Raw genomic sequence first — 13,232 nt, forward strand, 5'->3', positions numbered from 1 at the left:
TTCTCATGTTTCATTCAAGTATCATCTTAGTCTCAGACACGTCTGTTTAGGAGAAATAAAACGATAAACAAATAATTGTTGAAACGCGTGAAGAGCTTGGAGGTGTAAACTGAACGTAGATTGTAGAGGTCCAATAATCTGGATTTGAGTTAATGTGATGAGAAATGTAATACTGACTTTTGATTGGCGAATAGATAAATCTGAGCTCAGTTTGACACGTCGTGGACGTCTCTTCTCAAACTCTAGGAGAAATAATTGAGAAAGATCTCATCTGTGATTTTGTCTCTCTTATCTTAGTGAATCACCGTCTGCCGAATGCAACACAATGGACGATCTATCATCCATCATTTCGGTACTGTGTTGGGTCTGTGAAGTAAAAGCACTTGAGAACTACTGATATATCAACTGGAAAATTTTCTGTTCAGGCTTTTCAGTTTATGTTGTGACCGTCTGTGGCACAAAAAAATCACTCGTCTGCGACCTCATGTGTGTTTTATGAGTTGTGTCTGTATGAAGAGAACACCTTCAGTGTGCACCAGCTAGCGTACGGTTTTCATTGTCCGGACACGTGTTTGTCTGAGATGTTCAGCCTGAGGTGGAGTTAACAACAGCTGGTGCTTGTCAAGAAACGCTGGTTGTGTGGCCCGAGGATGTTTACAGCGGTTCACGTGCGTTGATCTCAGATAGCTGTGCAGTCTCAGAGTCTTGAGGAACATCTCAAGGGGATTTTCATCAGAATGTCTCTTTACTGTGTGTGTCGTGCCAGCGATTACAACAGATAACGCTTGTGGAAATGTTTTTACTTTGCAACTATTACCATGGAAGCGTGATCACAATATGGGACACGCTTTTTAGCCCCGTCTGCGCGTAAAGTTTGGCTAAACAATTGTTGCCTCGGACTGAAAACGTGTTTCTAGTTTTGTGTTTTTTTGTTCTGAAAAAGCAAATTGATCACCCGTGGTAATAGACAGCAAGCCACAGATACAAAAAAGAAAACGAAGTTAATGCTTGTCAGAGGTAAAACAGCACTTGAGATGACTGCATATCGACGTGAAAGAATACTTTAAGGTTTATTAGAATTGTTCTAGTTTACTACTATAGTAAACCTTAGTGTTTCTGTGCCCTACCATAGTAAATATTAAAGCATACTACATGATTTACTACAGTTTAGCAATTCGCTAGAGTTCATACTACAGAATAGTGTAGCACACATTAGAAAAGTATAACAATTACTATAATATACTGCAGAATACTAAATTTACCACAGTTTACCATAGTAAATATTAAAGGGTGCCACAGTATTTAGTACGGCAGTTTTTTTTTTCAGTTTACTGTAGTTAATAATAATACAGAATATTTTAGCATACTTGAACAAAGTGTAGTAATTACTATAATGTACCATATTATACTACAGTTTACTATAGTAAATACTGAAGTGTACGGCAGTATTTGCTGCAGTTTATCAGTTCACTATAGGTACTAAAGAATAGTGTAGTGCACATTAGCAAAGTGTAACAATTACTGTAATATACTGCAGAATACTAAATTTGCCATAGTTTACTATAGTAGATATTAAAGTAAGTATGCTACAGTATTTACTGCAGTTGACCAATTTTCTATAGTTAATAATAATACAGAATACTGTAGTGTACATTAACTAAGTGTAGTAATTACGGTAATGTACTATTGTATACTACAGTTTACGATAGCAATATTAAAGTAAGGTACAGTATTTACTGCAGTTATTCAGTTCCCTTTAGTACACATTAACACAGTAAAGGCTGAAGTATGGTTCCCTATGTACGCATACGCGAGGGACAGCGGTCAGTGCGCGTGACGCAAGTTTCGCCATCAGAGTACCCGCACCGCCGGAATTTTGTTACCTTGCGTACAAAGTACGCACAGGTCGTGCATGCGCATTCCATTTCTTGCAGTAATTAGTTTAACCACCAGGTGGCAACCGTGTCCTGGGAGCATCGATTCAAGGTAATAGAAGAAAACCTGACCCCTGTAGGCCCGGAGAGGCATTGCAATATGTCGTAGTGCGCATGCGTCCAAACCCATGTGTACGCGAAAAATGAAGCATACTACAGGCATAAGTGTAACAATTACTGTAATATACTGCAGTATACTACAATTTACTAGACTATACTCAACCAACATTTACTGTAGTAAGTATTGAGGTACACTGCTGTAATTTTCCATGTCTGGAGGAACTGAACTGTTGTGCTTCACACAGGTTTTGATGTCTTTGTGCATTAGATGACAGGAATTCACAGTTCTCACGCTAGACGGCTTGTGTCCTCCTCCGGTCATGAGACGGAAGACAGGCATGTCTTTATCTAACACACAGTGTCTCTCCTCCAAGCAGGCGGCCAAAAGTACAAGCGTTGTTTGATAAGCACAGGGCCGCTGTCTATTTTTATCTCTCCTCTGCCCCCCTACGCTGATTTAGCTCCGGCATTCAGCTCTTCTTGCTGCAGTGAGCTTTTAAGATCAGAAGATTTCTGCCCGAACCTTTTTAATAATCTTTGAGTGGTTGTTAGGTCAAATCCCAGAGCGGGATTCTGAAAGGCAGAATAATGTTGAGACTAGAGGTGAAACCGCTGACTCTTATCTTTAATCCAAGGTCTTTGGTCCACTGTTGTCCAGGTGAAATGGCCACAGTTCACTATCAGCGAGCTAAAAAAAATGCTCAAAGAGAGAAAAACTGTGGTGAAACTAAAGCCTTTTTATTTTTAGCAGAAACCAAATTCTGATCTGTTATTGGTTTCTTTTCATCAATATTCAGTCCAAGTCATTCGTTATCAAAACATTTTTGTGAAATACATTTTTAGATTAGTTATAAAATACAAATATGTTTGGAAAATTTGATTTTTGTGAGCATTAGGCTTCACATTTTTATGGGACCTGGGACAAAGTGCCATTGTGCCCCAAAATTTCCCCCGAGCCGAATGAATGTTCTTGTTTGTCCCCTGTTGATATGAGTCTCAACAATCCTGTGAGATTTGAGAAGCGAGGTAAATCTTTTCATGTTCTGTCGCTTGACCGTCAGAATGTGAGCGATCTCAATCTTCACTTTCTCACCACCGAACATTTGAGCTGCTCTGTCCGTGTACTAACGTCCACAGATTTACCGGCATCTCGAGAGCTGATCCTCCATCAGGCTGACAAACGGTCGGACGGAAACCTCGCGGACTGATGCAGTCGTCAGTAGAATGGCTCGTCGTAAAGCTCTCTGACGGATGTGAGGGGAGATTGTGAACGTGGCATCAGCGTTGCTCCTTCCACAAAATAAGAAGACGGGAGGTCGTGTTTTGATGGCGTGGCCGAGCTGCCACTTTGATTTATGGATCTTGTGTAGGCAAGACAAACTCAGTGGAGAGGAAAGAGGGTTAGACCGGCTCTCAGACCTCTGCTTCAGCACGCCTGAACAATGAGCCAGTGTCGATATGAAACAGGGCTTTTATTTCATATCAATTTTAAGCAATGATTTATTAAAGTCAAGGGGCTGGTTTAATCTGAAGAGCGCTGCTAGGGCACCTAGACATGGAACGCATTAGTTTCTAATGTTCATGGACCGCTGTTTAAAAGTAGAGCAAATATACAAACTTGTGAACAATCCAAGCTGAAATCACTAAATAAATACATTTATGTTTCAAGTATTGCATTATGTTTAGCGCGCACTAGAGTAGTGTGGTTTAGTGTGCACTAGACTATGTTTTTCAAATCTGAAGAGGTGTTTATAAATCTGTTAAAATATATTAATTTGGATTGTAATTTGTTGGAAAAATTGTTGTCGTGGCAGATTTGAGATTAGTAATTGACTTCAGAGAAATGCAGGCACGCACACTGTGTAGTCAGCACTTGATTAATTTGGTGATCATTGGTTTAGTTTCATTTAATAGTGCGGTTCTGTGGTTTATCTTCTCAACTGTGTGTTTTTCTGTGGCTTTTCTCTTAATGTTTCCTGTCTGCCTCAAGATCTCCTCTATTTATAACATTCATGCTGTTTGTCACTGCCTTTGCAGAGTGCAGTGTGCACTAAAAAAAAGTGTGCTTTTTAGTAAGCGCTAGATGAGTGTATGTGTGTTTTCGTTTGCACTAGAGAAGTTTACTTTTAGTGTGCATTATAAAAGTGCACATTTTAGTTAGCACTATAAATGTTCTTTTGTTCACTAGAATTGTGTGTTGTAGTGAGCACTGTAAAGGTGTGTGCTTTAATGTGCACTAAAGAAGTGTGTGTTTTAGTGTGCAATAGAAATAAGTTTTCGTTTCACTTGATGTGTGTGTTTAAGTGTGTGCGAGAGAAGTGTGTGTGTTTAGTGTGCAGTAGTGAAGTGTAGAATAAATTGTGTTTTACGGTGCACTAAAACGTATAGAGATTTAAGTTTATAACTAGAGATGTGAATGTTTTTGTGTGTGCTAGAGAAGTGTGCAGTAGAGTGTGGTGTACAATAAGGTATGTGTTTTAGTGTGCACTAGATGCGCGTGTTTTGGTGTGGACTAGAGAAACGTGTTTTTATTGTGCACTATGAAAGTGTACATTTGTTTTGGTTTGTGTTTAGTGTGCACTAAAGAAATGTCTGTTTTAGCATGCTCTTTGTGTTGTAGTGTGCAGTAGATAATTGTGCAATAAATTGTGTTTTTGTGTGTGTGCACTAGAAGAGTGTGTTTTAGTGTGTTATAGCATGCTCTTTGTTCTTAGTGTGCACTAAAGAAATGTCTGTTTTAGCATGCTCTTTGTGTTGTAGTGTGCAGTAGAGAAGTGTGCAATAAATTGTGTTTTTGTGTGTGTGCACTAGAAGAGTGTGTTTTAGTGTGTTATAGCATGCTCTTTGTTCTTAGTGTGCACTAAAGAAATGTCTGTTTTAGCATGCTCTTTGTGTTGTAGTGTGCAGTAGAGAAGTGTGCAATAAATTGTGTTTTTGTGTGTGTGCACTAGAAGAGTGTGTTTTAGTGTGTTATAGCATGCTCTTTGTTCTTAGTGTGCACTAAAGAAATGTCTGTTTTAGCATGCTCTTTGTGTTGTAGTGTGCAGTAGAGAAGTGTGCAATAAATTGTGTTTTTGTGTGTGTGCACTAGAAGAGTGTGTTTTAGTGTGTTATAGCATGCTCTTTGTTCTTAGTGTGCACTAAAGAAATGTCTGTTTTAGCATGCTCTTTGTGTTGTAGTGTGCAGTAGAGAAGTGTGCAATAAATTGTGTTTTTGTGTGTGTGCACTAGAAGAGTGTGTTTTAGTGTGTTATAGCATGCTCTTTGTTCTTAGTGTGCACTAAAGAAATGTCTGTTTTAGCATGCTCTTTGTGTTGTAGTGTGCAGTAGAGAAGTGTGCAATAAATTGTGTTTTTGTGTGTGTGCACTAGAAGAGTGTGTTTTAGTGTGTTATAGCATGCTCTTTGTTTTTAGTGTGCACTAAAGAAATGTCTGTTTTAGCATGCTCTTTGTGTTGTAGTGTGCAGTAGAGAAGTGTGCAATAAATTGTGTTTTTGTGTGTGTGCACTAGAAGAGTGTGTTATAGCATGTGCTTTGTGTTTAGTGTGCATAGTGTGCACTAGAGAAGTGTGTGTTATAGCATGCTCTTTGTGTTTAGTGTGCACTAGAGAAGTGTATTTTAGCATGCTCGGTGTGTTCTGAGGGTCTGTGAGGGAGTGTGTGTGTATTAAAAGATCATTCACCTTTCACAGATCATTAAACTGTAAAGTACCTCGAGTACTTTTCCTCCCGCAGTCAAAATAAACCGAGTGTTTACACAGCACCCGTGCTTCACATGAGCACAGAATCCTCTTCATTTCACCCGTGTGAGTGACTGCATTCACTCCTCTGGTTCTGTAGGTCAATACTGGTTTTAGACGGAGGTTTCCAAGCCCTACAGTCAAGTGTAAATGTGACCTCTGCTCTGATTGGCTGCAGTTTATCTCGCAGGCATGTGTAAGATCATTTGGGCCGTGTTCCGTCTCAAGCACCAACTGCAAAACTGATTTTAAATGGAACTTTGTTATACTTGGCAAAGCAAAATGTAGACATTATGGCCCATGGTTTTGTGAAATGTGTTAAACTACACAGAACAGATCTGTGCAGCATTTTAGATGTGATTAATTGGCACAAACCTGATGCAAATTATACTTACAGATATTCATGGGATTATAGTAGTATTGACCTGTATATATACAGATGACTTTATGTTTTGCATTTACATACAAATCTTTGCTGTCAAGATATGTGGTGTTTAAAACCAGTAGATGTGTGAAGGAGGTCCAGGTCTTTGTGGTTCCGATACGTTTTGGATTGAAATAGATTTTCCTTTCGCTCTGTTTATTTATGTGACGGTATGGTTAAGCAAATGTAATTAGATTTAGAGCTAGAAGCCGTTTGGAAGCAACACTTGTTTTCAATTGGATATGCAAGAGTAGCCAACTCTAGTCTGGATTACTCCGGTATTTTGCTGTGTGATGTGTAAATTGTTTTTGTTTTCCGTGAGGCATTTTTGTCCTCTCTCTCGGTCTGACCTGACCTGAGCTGTTCTCCAGACGTAAAGGGTGGAGATCCGCTTCCTGATGAGAGTCTTCAGAATGCCCGACTGTGACTCTCTTTCCATGTGACTCTGTGTGTGTGTACTGGTATTCATCACTGTGTGTGGTGACCTAAAGATTTCGACCTTGTGGGGACATTTTTCAGATGAATATATATATAAATCATACAGAATGATATTTATTAAAAATTAAAAAATGCAGAAAGGTTTGTGTGATTATTAGGTTTATGTGTTGGCGTAGGGTTAGGGGATCGAGTATATCATAAGCCTGATGTGAAATCAATGGAAGTCTATGGAATGTCCCCATAAAACATGGAAACCCGTGCGTGCGTCTTGTAGCGCTCTGCTCGTCTTTCACATCGCTTTGTTCTTGTTAAAGATGTTGTCTCTGATGCCCAGCGTGTTGTCCTTGGGTCATGACCTCTGACCTCTTTACTCTCTGGAATTTATAGATCTGAGAAGTGTTCGTAGCTGTAGGAAGACCAAGAACCCTCAAACCTTAATCTGGAACCTTCCTCTCTGACACTTTTTTTGTCTGACTTTGTGAAAGTTTGTATTCTAGCGTGAAAGTATGGAGCGATGTTGATCTCATTAATTATTCACACTTATTATTCATAAAACACGACGTACACTTGCGTAGCCAGTTTCACATGCATAAAACCTAATTCACGTGCACAAATTATATATACACATTAACAAAAAAACAATTCACAACACAGGAAGTGAGTCAAACTGAGCAAAAGGTGCACAGAGCCGTTTTCCTTGAGTCCTGTGCTCTCCGCGGTTATGATTGGTTGAATGGTAAGGTTGAATCTGATTGGCTAAAAAGGATGACAACTCAAGTGGGAGGGACAGCGCTGCTAAGAGAGTCGCAAAATACACACACACAAATTCAAGGCGATTCACATCGCACATTCACATCCATGATAAACTTGTACATTTTAAACTTTAGAAATAGTAGTTGCACAGTTGTACGTCTGTGAATTGTATTTAGCGTTTGTGAAACTTATTTTACGGGAATATAATTTTTTTTACGCACATATTTTTTGTGAATGTTTATATATAATTTGTGCACGTAAATTGGCTACGCAAGTGTACATCGTGTTTTATGTGTGAATAATGAATGAGATCGAAATCGCTCCATATGAAAGCAGATCATTTTGTATCTCTCTGGGTGCGAATTGGTCTGTATCTTTTTGGTTGTTTTTATTTCTTTTATTAGATGGGACAGTTGATGGAAACAGGAAATGCCGGGAGGAAAGCAGGAAGTGACTTCAGGCTCAAACTGTGAGGTGACTGTGGGGCGACGGTGACTTTTTAGCAATTTGAGCTCTTTGTCAAGGTGTTGTAATGGCCCATTGGGTAAATTTGATGAGAAATTTTGAGTTCATATTGAGATCCGTCTCCAATCTGAGCTCAGTTTGAGACATTGTTGACATCTCTTTTGAACCTTATGTGACCTTGGTCAGGAGAAATAACTGAGACGCAGATGGACTTAAGCAAGCTTCCATTTGCTCTCCGTTTAACCTCATTGATGTCTAAGAGAAATCATTTAGATTTTTCTTTCTTACGGTTTAACAAGTCCGTAATGATCAACCTCAAGTGTGTCGACTCCAGACAGCAGAAAACAACAAACGCACACAGACGATCCCTCCCTATCCTGACAGGAAGGAAAGGGCGACGTAAACATGTAAAGGAAGTGCAGTGTGCAGACCGGAGCCTTTATAGTTCACGTGTGAGGAGTATGTGAGCGTATCAGGAGTTTAGTGGCACGGCAGACCGGGCGAGAGAGACACGAGACCTCGTATCAGCGTGCCATCAGAGGTGAGCGTGCTGGCACTTGGCAAGCGCCGACCGGGAGAATGCGAGGCTCTGGAGAGGTATGCAGCAGGAGTGCGTGCGTGTGTTCGTGTGGGTGGCTAAAATGTTTCCCAGAATTCCTGTCGGACTGCACGGGCATGATGTGGTCAGCCGGTCGGGTAAATTAGCGGCGTGTGTGTGTGCTTCTTGTGGTTTTACCTTTACGAGCGGACGGTGGAGCTGCTTTGAAGAGCTGCGTTACTGACATTTCAAAGTCACTGTTTGTTAGTCATCTGGAATTCACATGCAGTATGTAATAATTCATATTGGCAGGTTGAGACTCATAAAGTTGTGTGTTTTATCAAATGTGAGTGCTGTTTGCTAAGAGAAGCATGTATTTATAAGTATTAAACGCACACTACAGTATTAATATTTAACTCATCCAACGCTGTTGTCTTGAGTGATCAGATCTGTGCCTTTTTCCTTTTCGATTTATACCACACTTGACTACATACTATTTACTATATACTGTATATACTATAAATTAAATTCTAGATACTTTATTCTGTGTGAAGTCTGTGAACCGTACTATAGTATTTTTTAAGTATAGCTATTTCTGACTTAGTGTTTTGATTTACAACACAAATATTTGAGCAAACAAAAAAAAAAACCTGCCAGTGGGGTAGAATAAAATATACTTTATTAAATTTCATTTTGATTTGTTTCATAAAACAAAATTCAATACCTTTGGTAAATTTTATTGTTAATATTATTATTATTGAGCAAGTAGATTAACAATATTAATTATAGTAATCATACTACAACTTACTATAGTAAAAACTACAGCATACTACATTACTTGGGATAAAGGGGGGTGACCCAAACCATAGTATCTAAAAAGCAGAATATCTTGTGGACTTTTTAGTGGCTTTTTTGACTTTGGATAGTGAGCAACCCCTTAGAAATACCATAGCAAACATGCATAACACCTTGGCAATGCCATAGCAACAACTCGGGTCACCATAGCAACCACATAGCAGGCATCCGGCCCAACACCTTAGCATCATACTGTAGCGACATGTTTTGCCCACTCTTGACATAAGAGGTGCCTCGAAGGGTTTTTTGATGCCATAGAAGAACCTTTTGGGTCCGTTCATTCATAAAGAACCTTTAACATCTGATTATAAGAAAGTAAGAAAGAGATTGACTGAATGGCTCTTTGTGGATCCAAAAAAGATACTTCTATGGCATCACTGTAGGCAAAGTCCATTCTGACCAGAGATCAATAAATCAGTTATTTCTTCTCCGATAAAGATCAGGGTTAATGTCTGTATGGCAGATTGTGATGAGAGAGTGTGTCATCATCATTACTGGCAGTCTTGTGCTTGTTTTCAGTGTTTGTAAAGAGCTGAGTTGAGTATTGAGTCTCAGGACTGCGTTTACCTCCATTAATGATCGGGTTTAAAGCTAATGAAATGGAAAGTGAAGTTAATGGATTCGAAACGAGAAATGCTGGGCTGTGTGAGCTCAGATCCAGAGTCAGCAGAGGGTCTGTCCCATTTATTCTCATACACAATACCAAACCCATGCCCTGTGTTTGATGCAGTGAAGTGCTGTTTTTAGATTTGTTGTATTAATGAACATGAGACTGAAGTAACTCTCATCCATCAGTTTTTGACAACAAGACGAGATAAATAACGAACACTTACCAACATTTACTACAGCGGTCACACAAATGTTGTACCGCTGTGTGTCTTTGATCTCTGCTCGTGTGTGTGCGCGTGTGTGTGTTAGTGCGTGTTTGCGTGTGTTATTGCATGCATGTGTGTGTGTGCGTGCATGTGAGTGTTGCGTGTGTTTGTGTGCATGTATTAGTGCGTGTGTGTGCATCTGTGTGTTACGCCTGTTTGTGTGCGTGTGTGTGCGCGTGTGTGTGTTGCGCGCGCGTGTGTTGCGCGTGTGCATGTGTTAGTGCGTGCTTGTGTGTGTTAGTGCGTACGTGCGTGTTAGTGCGTGCGTGCATCTGTGTGTGTGTGTGCGTGTGTGTGTGCGTGTGTGCAAGTGTTAGTGCGTGCGTGTGTGTGCATGTGTGTGTGCATGTGTGTGTGTTGAGTGCGCGTGTGTGCATGTGTGTGTGTTGCGTGTGTGTGCATCTGTGTGTGCGTGCGTGCGTGCGTGCGTGCGTGCGCGTGTGTGTGTGTTGCGTGTGCGTGTGGGTGTGTTGAGTGTTAGTGTGTGCGTGCATCTGTGCGTGTGTGTGCGTGCGTGTGTGTGTGTTGCGTGTGTAAGCATCTGTGTGTTACACCTGTGTGTGTGTGTGTGCGTGCGTGCGTGCGTGCGTGCGTGCGTGCGTGCGTGCGTGCGTGCGTGCGTGCGTGCGTGCGTGCGTGCGTGTGTGTGCATGATCTCCATTCAATCCACTGATGAAACATTCATGTGAGCAAAGTGAAGTCCCGTGTGATCAATTTAGACCATACATCAATGTCACTCCTTTACGGTCACAATTAGGTTAAAAGCATGGAGGGATGTACAGCTCCGCCTCTTCCTCATTACATCTAACCTCTGTCTCTTCTCTTTACTGAACTCAGATGATGAAGAGCGCTGGAGTCAAACAGGCTTGGAAACACAAGCTCTGTGTTCACTGCGGCTGGATTCTGTATCCTACACAATGTCCCTATAAACAAAACATGAAATCTTTACAGGGATGTCTGACTCTAGTGTCTCCATTATGGATCAGTAATACACAAACCAGCAACACGTTTTCCAGTTTAACCACTACAACACAGCTGAGCTGGGTGATATAACATTGAATATCTGTGTGTTAATATCTCAATGCGTTTCCAAATTTACCTTTTTCGATGTACAGTAGTGGCCAAAAGTGATGTCCGGAGGAAAATATTTGTGCAATGTGCGCTTTTAATGCCCTCTCAACTTCGATCAAACCATCGAAATATACGGCGTATGATACAAAATAGACGTGAAGTATTTAACGTGAAGAATGTCACATGGGTGAGTAAAAAATGACAACAATTTGATTTTGGGGGGAACAATCCCTTAAAATAATATGTTTGCATAATAGACTCGTTCATTGAGAAGACATCAGATGGCTTTAAAAACTTGAGCTGGAGTTGGAACGCTTGACGGAAAGTTGTGTAAGGTTCTTTGGAAACTCTGCAGATTTCTAACACATAGAGTCATGCTGTGAGTCGTAATAGATTCAATTAGGTGTTATTGAACGACCCCCCTGTGATTCATTTACTGTCTGTCTGAGCGCCTGCTATGAGTGTTATTGTGCATCTCCACACAGAAATGATGCTGTGGGTTGAAAAGTGAGGAAAGACCAGCGCTGATTCTCTAGAGATGAGAGAATTATTCATTGTGTTCTAGTCAAGCGTTCTGTTCTTCTTTAATGTACTGTGATGTCAGACATTTATCAGAGAGCGGGTTTCTGTATTTATTTTATTTATTGCCAAACTCGTGTGTGTGTGTGTGCGTGCGTGCGTGCGTGCGTGCGTGCGTGCGTGCGTGCGTTTCACGGTGATGATTTGACCTTGACCCCTCAGAGCATCCTGACATGAAAATGTACTCTCCTGTAATAAAGTAAAAGTCATTATCCCCAACTCATTTACTGTAACGTTAAAGATGCTAGTGTGGGAAAATAGTGTTTCTTGAAAGAGGTTTTGTGTGTTTGTAAATGTGAACAGGTTTGTATATTTTGCGTCTCAAAAGGATGATAGAAGTCTGTTGCGCCAGTTGTCTTGGAAAATGATTATAAATCAAACTAATTGATGTTTGTCTGAAAATGTCAAAATGCAGAAAGGTTTGCGTGATGGATAGGTTTGGGGGGGTCATTGTGTCTATGGGAAGTCCCCAGAATGCATTGAAAACACATCTGAGTGCGTTTGGCTTTGAAAGACTCTCTCCACTGTGAAATCGATTTGATTTGCGAATCCACTGTAGAATAGAACTGATGAGTGATCTCAGCTGTAGATGCCGATATATCACAGATGAAACGGATTCACGGCCAGCACAAGCCGTCTATTTTGAAATGACTTTGTGGTCGTCTTTAGTTAAAAAGGCTTTTACATGTTTTGGTGGTTGTGTGAGGTTATCAGTAGGCTCTGGTCGCTCGGCATCAGATGTTTCCTGCAGTCAAACGTTTGGCCGCAGATGAGTTTATTGTGTGAAAGTGAATATATGTGCATTTGATGTGTTGTTATTTACTGTGCATCGATGTGTGTGTTTGTGTAGCTGCATCTGGCTGCTCTGGCGTCTCTGAAGGGTGATGTTGTGGAACTGAATCAGCGACTGCTGCAGAGCGCGAGAGAGAGAGACGCGCTGGAGAAGAGACTGGCTGAAGCACAGGTCTCTCACAGACACGCACTGAAGCACTTAAACGCACACACAAACACTCATACAAAACACTCAAATACACACTCACTCAAATACACACAAATGTATGCACGTACACGCACATTTACACACAAAAACATGCACACAAACATTTAAACACACACACTCACTCAAACACTCAAATGCACAAACACCTACTTAGACACACTCACACACACTCAAATTATTGCACGTACACACACACACACACACATTTGCTCAAACACACACTCAAATAAACACTTCTTAGTGGTTGTTGTACACCAGTGGTGCATTATGGGTGATCGTGTCATTCTGCTGTGGTCACACTGTTGAGGGTGTGTTTGTGTGTGCGTGCGTGCGTGCGTGCGTGTGTGTGTGTGTGTGTGATGTCAGTGAAATCAGTCTGATTGTGTGTCATCATGTGAGTGTGTGTGTGTGTGTGCACGTGCGTGCGTGCGTGTGTGATGTCAGTGAAATCAGACAGTCTGATTGTGTGTCATCATGTGTGTACGTGCGTGCGTGCGTGT

General features: G+C 40.8%; 1 protein-coding gene across 5 annotated transcripts in view; it reads left to right on the top strand.

The window, feature by feature from the left end:
* Positions 1-13,232, top strand: part of mcc (MCC regulator of WNT signaling pathway) — a 61,290-nt gene that overhangs the window by 11,610 nt on the left and 36,448 nt on the right. For 3 of the 5 annotated variants that reach the window (XM_057319715.1, XM_057319728.1, XM_057319733.1), the window contains one exon: positions 12,583-12,696. The exons of 1 other annotated variant lie outside the window; for it this stretch is intronic. In XM_057319715.1, the coding sequence (XP_057175698.1) occupies positions 12,583-12,696 (114 nt within the window). Of the gene's footprint in view, positions 1-8,244; positions 8,412-12,582; positions 12,697-13,232 lie in introns of those variants that run through there. One more of the 5 variants, XM_057319740.1, reaches the window with a different exon arrangement.

The sequence above is a fragment of the Triplophysa rosa genome, linkage group LG2, assembly GCF_024868665.1.
Source record: "Triplophysa rosa linkage group LG2, Trosa_1v2, whole genome shotgun sequence".
NCBI classification, from domain to species: Eukaryota; Metazoa; Chordata; class Actinopteri; order Cypriniformes; family Nemacheilidae; genus Triplophysa; species Triplophysa rosa.